This window comes from Ochotona curzoniae, unplaced genomic scaffold (assembly GCF_017591425.1).
Source record: "Ochotona curzoniae isolate NIBS_2020 unplaced genomic scaffold, NIBS_Ocur_1.0 patch230, whole genome shotgun sequence".
Taxonomy (NCBI): domain Eukaryota; kingdom Metazoa; phylum Chordata; class Mammalia; order Lagomorpha; family Ochotonidae; genus Ochotona; species Ochotona curzoniae.
The window spans coordinates 9,135-28,389 of record NW_024466785.1 but is presented as its reverse complement, the minus strand read 5'-3'; the positions used below and the strand labels follow the sequence as shown (position 1 = coordinate 28,389).

General features: G+C 44.1%; 1 protein-coding gene across 3 annotated transcripts; it reads right to left on the bottom strand.

The window, feature by feature from the left end:
* Positions 1-1,156: 1,156 nt before the first annotated feature.
* Positions 1,157-18,413, bottom strand: LOC121166798 (E3 ubiquitin-protein ligase Hakai). Of its 3 annotated transcripts, XM_040996084.1 has the most exons (7): positions 18,383-18,413; positions 13,950-14,108; positions 9,301-9,398; positions 8,541-8,624; positions 6,684-6,757; positions 4,210-4,597; positions 1,157-3,744 (listed from the first exon to the last, which is right to left on the bottom strand). In XM_040996084.1, exons 1-7 carry the CDS (start codon positions 18,393-18,395, stop codon positions 3,562-3,564), a joined length of 999 nt encoding a protein of 332 aa, XP_040852018.1. In that variant the 5' UTR covers positions 18,396-18,413; the 3' UTR covers positions 1,157-3,561. The 3 variants fall into 3 exon arrangements, with proteins under 3 accessions (XP_040852018.1, XP_040852016.1, XP_040852017.1); XM_040996082.1 differs by having other exon boundaries at positions 1,157-4,597; positions 9,301-9,401; positions 13,941-14,108; XM_040996083.1 differs by having other exon boundaries at positions 1,157-4,597; positions 13,941-14,108.
* Between the last annotated feature and the right edge of the window lie 842 nt (positions 18,414-19,255).

The window sequence follows — 19,255 nt, the reverse complement described above, 5'->3', positions numbered from 1 at the left end:
TCCTATGATTCTATAATTCAGCAAAATTGAAAAATTTAAAGCTAAGAAAATGAGAAAGTCAAAGTTTAACGCTGAAGTGTTGTTTTAACGGTTCTGTTTATAAACTTTCCCCTTCAATTGAGGAAAAGTATTATTAACCAAAACAAGCCCAAATCAGCTGGACTACCACTGTGAAACCTCTCCTAAGCCCATACAATGAGGCTCTGCTAGGCAGAGCGTGTAAAACTGCTGAGTTCTGCTTGGTTTCCAGGACATGAATCATTGACCAATGAGGAATAGCACATCTGCTTTAATCAGAATATATGCAAGTATGATTATATCAAACTCATTTGACATCAATATGCTAATTTGATGGCTAATAAGAGAAATGCTGTAGAATGTAACTTGTAAATTTTATTCAAATATTCACAAATGTTTTTCAAAAGCATCTATGAAAATGGACTGAGGACCTCCAAAAGGGGTGACAACTCCTCCACTGTTTTTACGACAAAGCCTCAAGTAGTTCTATATACTGAATACAGAACCACTTCCTGTATTTCTACAAGAACTGCTCCGCAGGGTCTGTATTATGACAGGGTGGGTTAAGTTGCTGCCTGCAACACCAGCACCCCACATGGTCACCAGCTTGAGACCTGGCTGCCCCACTTCTGTTCCAGCTTCCTGGAAAAGCATGGCCCAACTTCCTGGGCCCCTACATCTTGGTGAGACACTTAGACCCGGGAGAGGAGGCCGGGTTGCCCTGGCTTTCGCTGGTCCAATCTCAGCTGTTCCAAGGATTTGAGGAGTGAACCAGCACAACGAAGCCGTTTGTTTCTCTGTATAACTGATTTTCAAATAATAAAGTTTTAAAAATGTGTTCAAGCGCCAGTTCCATTCACATTTTAGTACATCCAATGAGCATTTACACAGCAACCAAATAACTGCTTCTTTACAGAGACAAATTGGATCATTTCTTAAAGTTTTTGCAACAAATCTTTCCCCAAATATCACATGTTCTTCAACATGCCACCGGAAGAGCTATAGCACTCAACTTGTTGCTTTTAATCTTTTAGTGACCCTAATCTTACCGTATAACACTAACAACATAAATGCGGAACGTGTTGCATCTTCCCAAGTACGTCATCATTAATCAAGAATTCATCTAGGCAAAACAGTATTTATGCTTCCATTTTATTGTTTTAAGAATCAACTGCCACCTCAGTAGTCTTCAGAGCAATATAATGAAACATACATACATTTAATTTAGACTTCTGATCATCATAGCTTCAAAGGCGTCTCTGAAATAAGGCTGGGATTCACACGTTTCCTTGAGGAAACAAACACTAACATATTTCGTAATCCTTGCACCTGCCTGCCCTCATTCAAACCATTAACTAACGAATTCAAGTCTAACACCGTTCAAAAATTTTGTCCTCTACAAGACATTCACCTGACCTGCTTCCCTGCATAACACTGACTTATTAACTAACTGAAAATAGGTCCGACTGTAAAGCCTCTAATTAATTATTCTCTTAACAAGTGAAACTTTATGACACTGATTTTTTTTTTAATTCAACACATAGTCTAAGTGGTGACTTACCACATTCAACTCTAAATTTCAACAGAAAGAGAGCTCTTCTGAGAAGCTCTAAAGACAATCTGGCAAAGAAAGGCTTGGATTTCCAACAGTTGTTTTAACAGCTCCTAAACAGAGGCATGGAGAGAAGCCACGTTCACACGTGTCCAAGTACCCACAGCAACGCGACAGAAGCACTCACCAACGGCGGCTCACTCCCCACTCCATGCTTCTAATAACAAGAACTTCTCACTAGAAAGAGTGCATTAACACTGGACTCTCAAACTGCTAAGGGTGAAAAACCACTCACTTAAAAGAAAAAAAAAAAGTATTAATTTTTTTTTGGCCAAAACAGAAACGGCCATTTGTATTATTTCTAACTTCTGGTCTAAGTTCAGAAACGACTTTGTATCTGGATTATCCAAGGTGAGAATCTGTTTTACCTGTACCTGACAGCATAAAATGCTAAATTAGCAACAGCTTACCTTTTTGTCAAAAGAAATATGTTCTAAATTTATATCCTACAAGCTATCTAATAAATGATATCTTCATACTACACATTTCATGTTTTTATTATGCACCATTGGGGGGGGGTCTTCACAGGGGTTGAGTCAAAGGATAAAGAAGATATCCTAAGAACGCTGATTTAGACTGAGTTCTGTATAAACTGTAAGTGGTCATCTCAGCTGGACTGCAACAAGCCCCTATCATGTAAAAGCTGACTCTAAAGGCACCTTAGGAAGCACTGAAAGTCACAATTTAGTTCATTTTTTTCTTTTCCAATACAAAATTATCTGGTAGTTTTCATCGTTGACTCCATGCTAAAGTCTAAGCAACAGAAGGAATAGAAAACAATAGTTTTTAAATGTCAAGTTAGAACGGGACGGGGTGGGGGGGGGAGAAGCTCATCACACAGCAATGAAACCTGAGCAAATGTAAGTTGGTGATTACAAGAAAAAGTCCTTCATTAATACAGTATTCAAATTCCTCCATGGCAGTCAAACTGTAGATTCAAATCTAATCAAGAGCCCACTTAACACAGGATCAAGCTCTACCATGAAATGAGGAACTATATTATAAAGCCTATTTAGTCCTACATAGTTAGCTTAAGAAAATGAACAGAACACATTTCATCTAAATAATACCATTTAAACAGTTCTATATAAAATAATGTTACTAGAGATTACTAAGTGTGGTGCATCCTGATTCCAGCCATTCAGTATGAAAGCATCAATGAGGGCCTGAGGGACGGCGCCCCCACCAGCACGGTGCCCAGAGATGGCTTAGTCACTCGTAATGCCTCCTAGGATGACAGACGCAGCTCAGTCCTGGAATTCCAATGCATTCTCTCTGGTGCGCCCAGGCTGCCTCAAACGGAAAGGCCTCCCAGTGAAATGCATTATATGTTTAGTATACCTCAAAATTTCAGTGCCTATAATGTGAAATAATTCTTTATCATTTAACAGTCTGCCTTAGAGCAATTTTTAATAGATTTTTACCTTTAAGATTTTATTGTAGCTTTGGGAAATTAGTGGTAACATGGGGTTTTTAAAAACAGTATGTGGCTGCACTTAAATTCACATAAAAATAGTATTTTTACAACCATACTGAAATTTAATCCTTTTACACAGGTTAACAAAATGTATCACAAGGAAAACTAAACATTGGGTTTAACAAAAGCAATACTTTTCAAAGTGGAACAATGAAAATTGTTTTCAATTTTTTACAAATCGTCACCTCTGGGTCAATCTACTGTACTCAGGGAGCAGAGATGTTAAAATATAACTGTGCTCAACTGAGCCACCTCTCTGTACTATAGTACTTGAAATCAATCCTAAGGTCGAGATTTAAAAGCATTTCAAGAGACCAGACCCTATGTTTTACAGCCACCTCAGTAAGTGGCACCGTTCAGTCCCCACACAATCCGAGCTGAGTTACAACATTGACTATACACAAGTTTTTCCTTTTTTTTTTCCTCATCACATCTTCAGTTCACAATACTATCATCATTGGTAATACGGTCTGTATCTTGTCTGATCTGGATGATGTGGTCCAGGAAGTGGGGTTTGAGAAGGCGGACCCTGCATTCGTGGAGGAGGTGGTGGCCCTCTTGGTGCGGGCCATATACCAGGACTCATTCCCCCAGGCTGAGTAAATGGAGGACTCAGAGTTCCTTGATCTTCAGTGAACTGGGGCAAAGAGTTAGGATTATAATGGTGAGGAGGGGGTGCAGTTACAGGTGGGCCACCATGCTGAGGTGGGGGAGGTCCTGGAGGAGGATGGTTCATATAAGGTGGCATCTGGGCAATAATATGTCCAGGGGGAGGGGTGATTGGTGGGGGAGCAGAGGTCATTGGTGGAGGTGGAGCTTGGCTATACACCAAGTGAGGAGTACCTGCGGCCTGGGGAGGATGTGGCATTGGATGGCTTATAGGTGGTGGAGGAGGTGGGGGTGGTGCATAATGTTGCTGTGGAGGCATAATATGATGAGGGTGCGACACCACTGGCTGACCCTGATACTCAGGGTGGTGGTGAGCAGGTGCTGGGGCAGGAGGTGGCGGTTCTCTAGCACCTGAACTGGAGTCATCCTGAATAGGGACAGTTATTAAATTGCTGTGTTTTCTTGTTGAAATACGAAAGGTTTCCTGACTGACCGGGCGAGGTGGAGGAGGAGCCATGGCCAGTTCCGCCGGCGGAGCACGGATATCCTCGTGAGGCTGGCTGTAGTGCTCGTGGGGCACGTGCTGCAGGGGCGGCGGGGGCATCAGGATGTGCTGCTTTGGTGGAATGTGGCTCAGGTGGTGCTTGTCTGGCGGCATTATAAAGCGCTCAGGGATTTCAGCGGGAGGCGGGGCAATAGGCGGATGAACGGTCTCCAGCGAGGCTCGGGGAACAGGTTTTCCAGCTCTCATGTGGCGATGGTTGATGTGCGCCTGCAAGTCTCTCTGCGACAAGTAGGTTCTCTTGCACCCCTGAACAATGCTACACATGAAGAGAGACCCTCGTGTGCACTGCTCAATTCGCTGCACAGGATCACTACAGCTAAATCAGAGGAGGAAAAAATCATGATTTACTAAAATAAAAATATTTTTTTAATGTGCTCATTTTAAATTATGGTACTTAAAATGAGACTCCAACTTCCCTCACAGTTTTTGCTCCATTACCTATGGAGTATCAGCATTTCTAACACCTCAGAAATACTAACATGAGAATAAATTTAAAACTATTTATCAGAGTGTTTAAAGAGACCTCATTCTTGCTGAGATTTGAATTCACCTAATTTCCTCAAACAACTAACCATTACATCCACTTACAAAAAATCACAGACAAGCGTTAAGGGTCTCGCTGCTGACCACTGAATGGGAACTAACACAGTATTACTTAGCAACAGCATGTGCTGCACAAACCATAGTAAGTGGAAGAAACTAAGTGGAAGACACCCACAAAAAACGCAGTATAAAGATGACCCGAGGCCCCAGCGGTGTGGCCTAGTGGCTAAAGTCCTCTCTTTGAACGCCCCGGGATCCCATATGGGTGCCGGTTCTAATCCCAGCAGCTCCACTTCCCATCCAGCTCCCTGCTTGTGACCTGGGAAAGCAGTCAAGGACGGCCCAAAGCCTTGGGACCCTGCACCTGTATGGGAGACCCAGAAGAAGTTCCTGGATCCTGGCTTCGGACCGGCATAGCATCGGCCGTTGCGCTCACTTGGGGAGTGAATCATCGGACGGAAGATCTTCCTCTCTGTCTCTCCTCCTCTTTGTACATCTGCCTTTCCAATAAATAAATAAATTAAAAAAAAAAAAATGACCCGAAGGCTCAAGGGTCATTGATTAATCTCAACCAGACAGTCCACAAAGATTTTTTGCAATGTCAGACAAATGTACTACTAAAAATTAGAAATTAGTACAGTTCCTGCCTTTCTAGATTGCGATTACTAAAATTAATATTTTCTTAATGACTCAGACTCAAAATTCAAATTAGTTTCCATTTACTTTATTCTTGCCTTTAGTTTTCTTGACATCATGTAAAGAGGACTGAGGTGGAAATCCCAAGCTCTGGGATGCACCACATTTATCCACTCTCACTTTTTTTTTTTAAACTATTTCACCTTAAGAGTATACTTAACAACAAATGAAACAGGGAAAGTCTTTAATCATCAGTTAAGCCCTACATATGTACAGATAAGTTATTATTATTAAATACGCCAGTTGATCAAACCATTAACTGAGTCATTTGATAATTATAAGTCATTTACTCTTACATTAAATGTTCTGTATTCTTAACTCTGAGTTGGTCATAAAGTTGGCGTTTGTTTCTAGTACGCCTCCTCCCTTCAAGACAGTCCCAGATGGACCTAGTTTTTCGTTATTTGTTTGAGTCTATGTCATGGTGGTACTGTAAGACATACTCAAGACAGAACTGGATCTTACACCTACCTACATTTGCTTACTACGTGCCTAGAAAGCTAAGACAGATACACAGACACCCCTAAAACTAGCCTGAGAAGGAGGTACTATTAGCAGCCATACTCGTCTAAGAAACAGCCTGTGTCACTCAGCTAACAGACAGCTGAAGACCCTTGGATTTCAATTCTGGAGTACCTGCTCCAAATCCATACCATACTATCTAATATTCCATGAAGAAAAATTTTAATAACCCTTTCTGATTGATACTACTACTCCAAATTCTACATGGCAGATTTCATCATTTTCCCCCAATATGAACTGACAGCAGTTACCTGGATCTTCTTTAGAAAAAGGCTCATCATGACTACACACTGGACCTGATTTTCCACACAGTTTATGAATCATTCCACTACAACCTCAACTGTTTAAACAAGATGAGCGCAGGTGTCTGGACTAGCAGGGCAATGCCCTTGCCTGTACTGGACGGCCCAGGGTTGGGTGCTGGCTCTACTCCCAGGTCACCCCTGATGGGCAGCAGGGGATGACTGATGTTGGGTCCACGTCATCTACACGGGAGACTTCCAGTCATCTCTGGCCTGTCCCAGCCTCGGCCGTTATAAGCCATTTTGAAAGTGAACTAGTGGATGTGAGTGTTCTCTTAGACAAAAGAGAGAAAAGAAAAAGATTTTATAAATTAACAATAAAAATAATGATCTTCTTACCCTGGACACATCTTATCTCCCTTTTTCTCATGTAAAATAGCACAGTCATAGCAAAAAACATGCTTGCATGGAATCTGTAAACAAAGATATTATAATTAGGCATACTAGAATAACCTAAATATTTCCATAAAAAACATCAGTAAGTGTAATAACCTACAGCTGGAAGGCACATCAGCACTTTTTAAATGAACACTTATTAACTCTTAATTATACAAAAGCAAGTCAACCTTTGGCCCTTTTCCTAAGAAGTTAACTCATGGATGTTTGTTTTTAAGAGGTAATAATCCTGTCTTACTCATGACCCTTATAAGTTAAATACTCCTGACAACACTGCAATCATATTTCACCTCATCTTGTTTCTCTTGAAACTTATAAAGAGGTAAAAATAACAAGTATGTACTATATTTAACTAGCTTTCTTTCTGGTAGTCTCACATGAAAACTCATTAAAAAAAATTCTAACAGTAAATCAGAACACCAGTAAAATGCTGTTGGAACCACATTTTAAAATTTACAGTCTAACACTGTTACTTTGGTATGATTACAGCAAAGCCACAGTGAATCAACCATGCTCTCCATCACAGACATGAGAATAATAGAGAATTCCATCTTTCTTTCAAACACAAATGCAAAGCTAAGACAGAACATGTTAAAGTTACTATAAAATTACAGTTAGGGTTATAAAATTTATTTCAGTGATTACAATTCAAATTTCAGAAATTACAAGTATTATCTATTCAAACTTTGTATTCAAAAAGTATCCTTCACTCTCTGACATTGTCCATGCCTACCCTGTCAGGAAACACTTCAATAACAACAGGATGGACCTGTGGCTGTTCATGAAGGACATCCATTGGAAAACCAGAGGGGAAGTCAAGAGGTCGGGGGGGGGGTTCTGGGGAAGGGCACGGGCAACCCCAGAGCCTTTGGAACTATATCACAAAACAGAACCAAAAACGTTTATATGTGAAAAAAAGAGTAACCTTCAGAAATGAGTAAATGATGTTATTCTAGTCTGTTAAGAACAGGACATTTCCAAGAATCTCGTCTGGGTCCACTCAGACAAAGTTTCTTTGGTGATCTCCCCAGTTGAACTGCCGGACTCAGAAGCTTAACCACAGAGAGAAGTGCAGGTTCCATGGTCTGCCATGGAGTGCAAGTGCCAGAGCCGAGCCTCCTCAGAGGCTCAGACGGAGCAGTGGAGAGCATAACCAGCTGCACATGGAGGATATGGCAGTCTATTGGAACCTGCAGAGGACACCTGGCACCACAACAGAGGACAGAACAAATCAATCAACTACCCCAGCCATATGTTGGCAGTGAAAAACTGGGCAAATGGAGACTCTAAGGTGGACTATGTCAATCAGTGGATTCTGCAGCGACTTCATTGTGCTTGGAATGGCAAGACTGGCAGCAATTCAGAACTGTTGAACTATCAAAACCACTTGAGCAAGACCCTCAGAGCATGCCCCACATCGGGGACCTGGGATGGGCAGGAGACTTGGTGGGGCTTTTCCCTTTACCTCCCCCATTACCCGAGATTCAGAAAAACAATGTAGAAATAACAGTCTTACCCACTTTCCTGTAGTCCTTGAACCTTTGTGCCTTAATTAACTATATAAAGATTGTCAAAAATAAAAAGGGGTGTTTCCTTAAAAAACCACAGTAGGTATAAACTAATTGGTATCAAATAGACCAAGTTTCCCAATTCTCTTAGCTAGTTCATATTTGTTCACATTTATTTGAACTAAAATGTCACAAACTAAGTTTTTAAATAATGATTATCTACTCAGTAAATCTCAGGATCCTACCTGGACACAAATACACAAATTTACAAACCACATTTGACCAGGCTTACCATTCGTCCGTAGATTTTAATAGGTAATCCACACTTGTCGCAGAAGTGAACTGGCGTATCATCCTTTTCACCCAAGATGTTTATCTGTTAAAATGACATAATTTAAATTTTCTTACTCCTAAAAATCATATGGATAATATAATTCCAAAAAGCCTATCCATAATAAATAGCTGGTATTTTATAAAAGATGCTGAAACAATTGGAGACCAAAGGGGTGGTACTGCAGGCTAATCTCCTGCCTATGACACTAGCATACCAAATGGGTGCTGCAATTAATCCTGGCTGCTCCACTTTCAATAAGCTCCCTGCTAATGACCTGGGAAAGCCACGGAGGCTGGCCTGTACTCACATGGGAGACCCAGAAAAAGCTCCTGGCCCCAAGTTTTGAACAGGTCTAACTCTGGCCATTGTAGCCATTTTGATCTCTCTCTCTCTCTTTTTCAAATAAAATAAACACATCTTTCAAAGAAAACTTTAGAGGCTTCCTGGTATAATACCCACATATACATCATCATTTGCTGTGCCTTAGTTCATGTTTTTAAATAGCTAATGGTTATCAATCATATTTGACTTTACTGAAAATTATTGCAAATTATTTTTGGAAACACAACAAGGCATTCATTAAACAAATGACTTATGTGTATTCAAAGTTGTAACATTAGGAAAATCTTACAACAGAAAGTCTTACGTATTCTACATTGCTCTAAAAAACACCTCAGGTATTTAATACCTATTTTAATGCATTCATTTTTAGTCTTACCTGAAAGTCCCAAAAAAGGTGTCCAGGAAATCTCCGCTGATTTCCAAACAGTTCACCCCCTTTACAGTCATAGCGTTCTTCTTCATTATAATCAAATCCTTCTGAGAAAAGAGAAGAGTCTTTCACTTTTTAAATCTTAAATTTCATCTGGGAAATGTACATACCTAACAAAATAGGCTTTTTCTCTGGCAAACCCACCCAATGACTTTCAAAGCTCTGCTATGAACAAAATAATCAAGACTAGTTTGAAATAGCAGTAAGAAGTATACTTGGAGATTCTCTGGTCCAACACTACTGAGAACACTACAACACAGAGATCTGTAATAAGGCCACCGGTCAGTGGGAGCTTCAGAAACAAGCTCAGCCCGGGACTCGCATCAATTCACCAGGTCAGCTCTAGTGCGAAACGTCACTGACCACATCATCATTTGTTGCACACATTTTTAATGTATACTGACCATTATTTATTCTAATCTAGCTACAGAAGCAATATGCTGCAAGACTCTGATTTTATTGCAAAAAGGAAAATAATAAAATCAAAGAATTCTGCAGACTTTGTTACTTAGTAAATTATAAATCACACTTTCTCTTCTTCAGCTCTAATCTGAGCTGATTCAGGAATCAATACATTCATTCTTCATCCTTTCACTTCTTTCCTGATTAATCCCCAAATAACAGGAGCCAAATGAAACTTACAACTATCCTGTCCTATACTGCACATATCACTATCAATAAACTTAAGACAGGCTGCAGATCAAGTAGGCTCAATTGCTCTGGTCTGATTAAGATGTAGATGGCAACTCTCATTTTAAACAAAAGAACAGAGAATCAGCGAACAGTCTGATGGGAATTCTAGATAGAATCCAATTACCTAAAGTAAAGCTGAGAAGACCAATATATCTCTCCAAGGTACCAGGCTTCTCACGGCTCTTTTGGCCCTAGAACTGTAACAGAGTAGCCAAAGCACACAGGGTCAACTTTACCCTCCTGGCTAAATTACAGCACCTGTGCAGACAGACACACACCCCCCATACAAACGGTGAAACAAGAACGTTCTGAAGTTGGTAAGAGATACTCCAATAAACTGCAATTAAGCAATTCCAATATAAACGTACAGTTAAAAATAAAGGTGGGCTTACAATCTACACTGGACACCTAACACTACTTACATGACCCATCCATTCCTTATGAAAAGTGGTGTCACGCACAATTCAGACTAAGAAAAACAACCAATTTTTCAAATGCAGAAAACTACTGAGATCAACAGCCAAGGAAATTAATAGCATGTTATCATTTTTCAGAGTAGTTCAAGCTGTATTCTTATCATTACGTTTCACACTCAGATACACTGGTACCCAAAACTCCAATTTAATTAATGCCTAGGGAAAAACATAATTTCCTTTTGTTTTAAATCAGCTAATCCTAAAGTATTCAATAATCACCTTAACAACTGTTCCCTCTAAAAAAGGCTATGGGCTTGAGAGCAGGAGGAAATGGAGGAAGCAAACGAGAAGTGGGAAAATTTTTTTTTTTTGAAGATTTATCTATTTTTATTGGAAAGTCAGATACACAGAGAGGAGAGACATAGAAGATCTCCCGTCCACTGATTCACTTCCCAAGTGGCCTCCACAGCTGGAGCTGAGCCAATCCGAAGCCAGGAGCCTCTTCTAGGTTTCCCACGTAGGCACAGGGTCCCAAGCCTTTGGGCTGTCCTCTGCTGCTTTCCCAGGCCACAAGCAGGGAGCTGGATGGGAAGCAGGGCCGCCAGAATTAGTAACGACACACATATGGGATCTTGGCGCATGCAAGGCGAGGATTTTAGCCACTAAACTACCACACTGGGCCCACTATCTGGCTTTTTATTATCTGGCCTTGCAACCCTACATCCATGTGGGAGATTCAGAGGAGGCTCTGGGCTCCTGCCTTCAGATCAGTGCAGCTCCAGCCGTTGCAGTCACTTGGGGAGAGAATCAATCAATCAATGGAAGATCTTCCTCTCTGTCTCTCCTCCTTTTTGTATATCTCACTTTCCAATACAAATAAGATAAACCTTAAAAAAAAAAAAGCCAAACAGTAAATCCTCATGTGCTTCCTAAGTCACATGGTGTTTAGCACAGTTACCCAGCTTGGCAACATGAAAGCAGACATGCACAATACTACAATAAACAGACAAGGCTGAATAGCAGTAAGGCTAGGTGAAACGGGACCAAATGTGGCCCACTGACAGATAAGATAGGAAAACTGGCTCACACACATGGAGTAAGGGAAGGCCATTCTAAAACCATCATAAAACCAGGAGGTAACAAGGACTGGGCATCTGATGCATAGACTATTTAACGTCTCTACAACAAACACTTCACAGACAAAATTCAAAAGATAAATGGGGAGCATCAGCTTTATAAAGAACTCAAAAAATCTGAAGAAACAGCCAAACAGAAAACTGGGGAGAGGACACTGGGGTGTGTATTTGAGTCCCGATTCCTCCACTTCTGGTCTACCTTCCTACCAAAGCACCTGGGTCTCTGCCGTCCCCTCGGGAGATCGCTGGACACTTCCTGGGGGTGAACCAGCAGACTGAATGTATCTCTATCACTCTCACTGTCATTCAGCCTTTCAAATAAGTGTTTGTTTCTTTAATAAATGTCAAAATTTGTACAAAGTGCAGAATTCTACAAAGTATACATGAACAAAGATATCTGCTCTAACACTGTTATAACAAAACTCAAAACTATTTAAAATAAATTAGTTTACCCATAATGAAATAAACCTATTTTTGCAAATGAGGTACACCCATACAAGCCTAAAAAACATCAAATGCGTATTAGTTTTTAAAAAGCAGTTATACACAAAGCATTTAAAAAGGTATTTAAGTCTTTTTTTTTTAAGGCACTTACATGTGCTGGCTGGACAGCAGTAACCCCCCCACACATCCTTCTCCCAGGCAAGTCCAAAATCTGGGGATGGAAGTGGGCCTACTAGGGAAACTGCGGACCTCTCTATGGGGCTGCTGTTTCCTCTACGAAGCTTGAGTGCCAGGACTGGGGACAAGCTAGGCTGGACAGGGCAAGAGCACACATGTGCGCTGGGTGTGGGAATGGGTCAGGCTGACCTAAGCTGCAGCACCCGTGGCTGTGTAACAGATGGATGGGATGTGGGGCAGGCCAGACGAGACTGTTGTACATGCTGGCATCCTCAGAAACTGAGGCTCAGACAGAGGTGATAGGAATTACGAGGGGTCACCGCTACTAGGCTGTAATTCCTGCTAGCATGTGTAAGGGCTGAGGGTGTGGCAGGGAGGGTGGGCTAGGCCGCAGCACCTGTCGGTTTGCACGGGAGATGGGGCTGGAGACAACTGCATTCATGGGTATGTGCACAGACTGATGCGGCTGAGAGACTGAGCCAGACCCTGCACTAGCTGGCACACACCAAAAGGCAGGTCTGGGGTCACCCCCAACACGGTTTCTTGGGGGACTCTGTTGGACTCAAACTCTGGCCACAGAGAAAAACTGTAACATATGTGGTTCAACTTTTAAAGGCATGTGTCAGGACTGGACCTCCTCGGTTGTTGATGCCTGTGCAGTGGACAGCACATCAAGACGCATAAGCGGGACGTAACAGCCAGCTCATCTAGGCCAGCAGAGTATGTTGAGTACCTTGTCCGAGGACGGAAAGCAGAACAGGCTAGACAGCACTCCTGGCCAAGTTTTGCAGTGTGCTCCTGGGATCGTGGATGCACTACGGCAGACTTTGTCAACCAATAGACCTTAGATTTTCTCAACTCTGGAGCAATGAAACCAACCACATCTCAGAACTATCAAAACAATTCAAGTGACACTCTTGGGAACATTTTTTCCCACATTGGGTCACTAAGATACATCAAATGACTGTTCCCTTTCTCCCCACAAGATACAGAAGAGAAAAAAAAAAAAAAACCAAAAAACAAAACTGGAAACATGTCTTCCATTCACCTTCCTCCACTCCTCGACCCAAACCACCCTAATCAGTGGCCCACACGGGCATCCGTCCTTCTCAACTATGTAAACATTAAACATAAAATTTTTAAAAAGGGGGAGAGCAATTATACAGAGCCAATCTTCTATATAAACAGTCTTAAAAAAAAGTCTCTTTGAAAGGCTGAGTTGAACAGAGAGATGACACCAATGATTCACTTCCCGAAGGCTGCCATGGGAAGCCTAAACTCCACTTTGGTCTCCAGCCTGGGTGCCAAGAGCCCTGGCATGGCTAGCTTCCACTGTTCTCACAGGCGCATCATCAGGGAGCTGGACTGCAAGTGGAGCAGCCAGGATTTGCAACGCCAGTCTCTAAAACAGCCTAGCAGAAATTACTTTTGAAGAAATGGATTGTGAGAAGAGAAAGACACTGAACTTTCCATGTCATGCTTTCCACAATACTATTTAGATCAAAAAGGAGGGAGAGGGCAAGGCTATTGTTACCAACAAAAGAAACCAAACCAAAGTATTTGAAAGGGAGGAACAAAGCAAAATGTGCCAAAATAAGAAGTCAACAAAAAGGGAAAGAGTCATAAGCTTAAAAGAAGAGACAGTTATGTTAGGCAGACAGAATCACATGGACCTCCTGGTACGAGCAGATAAACCCGAAAGGCTGCCTGATGCGGTTACCTTCCTCGCCAGCAGCGGCCTTGGCGGGCATCCTGTTGATGGTCCTCTGAGTGCGAGGGGCAGGCTTGGCTTTGTTGGCCTGTTTGGAGATGAGCTTTATAGGAATTCGTCTGCGCACGTCAAGACCACCAAGTGATCCAGAACTGTTAGTGCCTTGTAACTCATTGTCTGTTAGAAGGGGGGAAAAAGCATAATTTCATTTTGGTTTTCTTTTTTAAGACTATCCTGCCATGGGTATCAATACAACATATACAACAATATCAAAGATTAGAAAACTGGGTTATGATTTTTACATATTGTATTGGTGTAAGTTTAACCAATCATTTTTTCTATTTTGGCGAAACCCTTAAAACTGTACCTTTAACCCTTTTTGATACAGAAACCCCTTAAAATACAATAAATGACATAACCTAAACAATAAAATTTCTGTAGAATTCGAGAAGAATTACAGAAACATAAAACCCTTCATAAATCTAAGGCAAGAACCTCTGTCTTTAAGTTAAAGAGACTAAAGGAGAAAGAGAAAAGTATCAAAACTACCCTTACTTCCACATCTGACACCAAGCATATAACGCAAATACTCAATAAATTTGAAAAACTAACCGTGTTGTCAGGATAACTGAGCGCAAACACAAACACTAGCGAAATAACCAATGAATCGGAAAATGTAAGTACATTTTAAGGAAAGTGATTATTTCCTAAAATGTAAGACAGGTTTTCTGAAAAGCACCTGGAGTATGGCAACAATTATCACACCAGTTAGTAGCACAAACAAGTGTTAACTGCCTGTGCTGTAACATTTCTAGGGCTACATATGTGTCTCAGTTACTCTGGGCACTGAATGGGAAACCCTTGCTCAGGAGGATACAGGGGCTCCACACTTGAACTGGGGCCAAGTAAGTAACTGACTTTTCTGATTCTGAAGTCTGGGCTCGTATATCACCTATGAAACCAACACTCAAGTTCTCTGATGGGAGAACAACTGAACACAACTGACTCCATCACAGCCACCACAAGCCTGTCAGCTGCCCTTTCTCCTGCACAGCAAGATACGACAAAGAGAAACACTGTCCCTCCAACACCACAAAGTTTTTTGATGGCTTTGCCTTTGGGAATGATGCAAATAGCCACCCCCATGACTTTGGAGTCCTTTTCACAGCAGTCTGGACACGACCTGGAAGAGCCTGCAGTTTAACGTTCTGCCATGTGCCCCATAGGGTGCAAGTTCACACAACATTTCACAGTGAATGACAACTTTCTGGGTTTGATTCCATTACAAATCAGAACATACAACACAATTCCCTTTTCAATACAGTAATGGAACGCAAAGCCCATAACCATAAAAAGTCTTTGAACATTATGCAGAAAGTGAAAACTAAGAGTAACTGGCCATTCAAGGAGAGGCCATTTTAAAAAAGCATATTACTTTTACAAAATATGATTTTTCTTTTTTTTAACATTTTATTATTATTATCATTTTATGATGCAGTTAATTATATGATTTTTCTAAAAAGATTCAGGGCTTTATTTTGAAAGAGCTGTGAATATCTCAAAGTTTGTGTAAATCTTACAAAGTGTTAATTCGAGAAATGAATCAATTATTAATTGGGAGGCTCTTGGAAAAATTTACACAACAAGTCTATTAGAAAACGTTTCTTCAGGGCATGGCACAGTAGCCTAGTGGCTTAGGTGCTCGCCTTGCATGCGCTGGGATCCCATGTGGGTGCCAGCTCATGTCCTGGGGGCCCACTTTCCTTCCAGCTCCCTGCTTGTGGCCTGGGAAGGCAGTGGAGGATGGTCCAAAGCCTCGGGACCCTGCACCAGTATGGAAGACCCAGAAGAAGCTGCTGGCTTTGGATCAGCACAGCCACTGTAGAAGCTTGGGGAGTGAATCAGCAGATGGAAGATCTTTCTCTCAGCCTCTCTCTCTGTATATAATAAAAGGGAAACTGCTGACATTTAAAAAAAAGAAGCAGCAAAAAAAAAAAAAAAAAAAAAAAAACCTTCAATTTCCATTTGAGCTTTCCAGCATTATCTTTAAAGGGGCCATTTCTGCATAATATGCAAATGTTTCATCAGTCTTCCCAAAGGCTTGAAATGAGCCTTTTCAGCTGCTGCTTCTGCTGGAAGTCTTCACTCATCTAGCTAACAGGCACTTCTTTGCCAAAAGCACACACACAGGTGTGTGCGTTTGTGTCAATTACAGCTCTCAGGAAAAGTTTCACTTTTTCTAGGTCTGTAACTTCACATCAAACAACCTGATACTAGATTCTGATAGGGAACAAGGATATTGGCTAATGAACAAATATATATTTAAAAAAAAAAAAAGGAAGGAAGGAGCTGGGGGAGATCTGAAAGGGAACTCAGTGGCCAGCTGTTCAGCTCTCTTTCATTGTAAGATAACATGACCTCCTCAGGCAAACTCAGAAACTGAAATAAGTACTGTTATTTGACATACCCACCCATGCAACAATTTTCTAAACTAGCAGCCTCTGTGCTGTTGCGGGGACTTGACTCCCAGCTCTCAGAAGAGGAATATTCTAGCTAAACTTCCATGTTTGCTTCTCTAGTATCAAGTTTCAACTCCAGGACATTTCCAAACACTGGGGTCCCCTGCAGCCTGATTCTCCTGTGGGCTTCCCCGGGTCACTGTGGAGGGCTTTCACACACGCGCACAGGCATCAGCGAGAGGGAACTGAGTCTCAAAGATCTGCTTCTGTTGGCCAGCTTTCCCTTGAGCAGCTAACTTTCCCCTCCCTAAGCCTCACACACAGGTCACACTTAGCAATTCAAAAGCAAACTTTTGTGCCCAGGTTCCTGTATCCCTGAAGAAGAGAGAAAGAGAGAGAGAAAAAGAAAGAAAGAGAGAAAGAAAGGCCTCAACTCTAACATTCATTATTACCAAGCTGCTGAGGCCAGAAGCTGACACTTCCTTTTGCTGCCAGATTCCCAAACAACACATCCACACAAGTTGAAGTTCCACCACAAAGCTATGCCACCTACCTACTCTTCTTCCTTTTCACTACACGAAGCCACCTTCACTAAACCAATCCTCCTTCAGGTTTATTTCATCATCTCCTAAACGTTCTATTTCCTATTCTAGCTTTTTTCCCTTACACTGTTCTCCATGGGGGTAGCGGCGATTATAGTTGCGGAGCGTGTCCTATTCAATGGCCTCATATTCGCTTAAACTGAAGGGTTTTTGAAACAGCCTGTAAAATCCGGAAGCACGCTGCCTCCGCCTGCCTTCTGCAACTCCTCTTAGGGCTCCCCTCTCCCCCTCCTGCTCCCTGGGCAATGCAGAGGCCCTCTCCGCTGCAGAGGCTCTGCCTCCACCGCCGGCTTCCTCTCACTCCCCAGGCCTCTTTCCAAAAACACCAGGTCCGAGGGAAAACTTCCTACCAGCCTCTCGGTAGCAGCTGGTTATCTACTAAGGTATGTAAACATTTAGTTTTGTTTCCTAAAACACTGTCTACCTTCCCCACAAGGATATCGGCAGAGACCGGGCCCTCTCCTGCAGGTACCAGGAAGTGTCGGCTATAAACAAACGCGCGCCCGCGCGCGCCACTACCAACAAGACACTCCGGTAGATTAACTTGATGCAAGCAGGCGTCCAATCAACGCATGAAAACGAGGAAACGCCTTCCCCACCCAGCCCATACCCCCTGCCCCGCTACTGGTGCTCGGGCCGGTGTGGGGACGCAGCACTTTTGAGACGACAAAGGCGCTCTCATTCACTGTCCGAAAGCGGAAGCCGGGATACACACACACACACACACACACACACACACACACACACATCCATAACAAAGGGTGGAGCCACTCCGACTTGGGAGAGAGGAATGAGGGCGCCTTGGTTTTCAGACCTTCCCTTTGCAAAAGCTCAGGATGATCAGGGAGGAGGACCACGGCCGGGGCGCGCCGGGCACGTTCAAGGGCTCAGGTCTGCACGCTGCTCTCCGATTTAGGATTCCGAGAATTCTGCTGCGGCTCCCCTTTCCAGAGAACGTCTCGGGGTTACCCCGAGGAGCGCACACGGACAATACCCGGCATCGGAGGCGACCGCCGCCAGCACTCCGCCCCCAGCCTGCCCGTCCCACTCCCAACGCTCGGGCTGGGAGCTCCTAACCGCCACAGTGCCCTGCCACCCGCACCCCGTCCCCGAGGGCCGCAGCACCCCGGGCCGAGCCCCCCGCAGCTCCGGGACGGCTCCGAGGACGCGGGTACCACCCGGGGAAGCACAGGCCGGGCAGCAGCAGCAGCAGGCCCCCGCCGGGCCCGGGAAGGGGGCCCCTGGGCGGACTTGTTTCTCACCGCCACCTTTCACAGTGCCGAGGGGCAAGAGGAATCCCACCTCTCCCTTATGGTCTGCCGGGAGACCAGTCCCCACGCCGGCCCCGGGGGGCATCAAACAGGGACCCCCGGTGCCTCCGCCTCCTTACCACTGTGATCCATGATTCGGCTCGCGGGGCACAGTGGGAGCGGAAGTCGGCCGCGCCGGAGTCGCAGCGAGCGCGTGCGCACTGCCTTCCGGGAAAAGCCCCCGTAGGGGCGGAAGTGCGACCAGGTGAGGCCCTCCCGCCTCCCCCCGCCAGCTGTGGCCGCGGCCAGTGCTTGTCCGGCCTGCACTACCGCATTCCGGTGAGCAGTGGCGGGGGCGGGCAGAGCCTGGGTGCCGATGGGCCTCCCAACAGAAAGTAGGCTGTAAGGGTGGAAAGGACACCCGGCTGGGACGGGAGGGTGCCGGGGAAGAGAACCCTAAGTGGGGGAAGGAGTGTGTGAGCTCGCGACAGGTAAGGCTGCAGCGGCGGCCCCGCCCCCGGCGGAGCGTGGCCTTCTGGGACTTGTAGTGCGGCGCGGACCTGGACGCTCACTGCGCAGGCTCGGCCGTTGGGCTTGGCCCCACCCCGGCGGGCTGGGAAACGGTTGGTTAGGAATCCGCCCCCCAACGCTCCCCCCATCCCCGGGGTCCTCGGCGCACAGGAGTCCTGCAGCCGGTGTCCTGGAGGCATCCTCGGCTGGGAGACGGTGCTCAGGGAGGACACCCGCCAGCCAGAGGGAGACAAGAGAGGACGGGGGCGGTGCGCGCATTGTCTACATGCTGTGTTTGGTCGTGCCCGGCTGCGCAGAACCGTGGCGCACGCACTTGGTTATCCTGTCCCCCTCCCACCCAGCCGATCCCCCACTACGTCTGAAGTTTGAAACTCAAAGAGTCGGACTAGTAGTGCTGCCTACGCTTGGGGCTGCACGCTCTCCCAGGAGGGCTGGGAACGGGGTGGCCGGGCGCGCGCCATCGCCTCTTAGAGGGGACACCT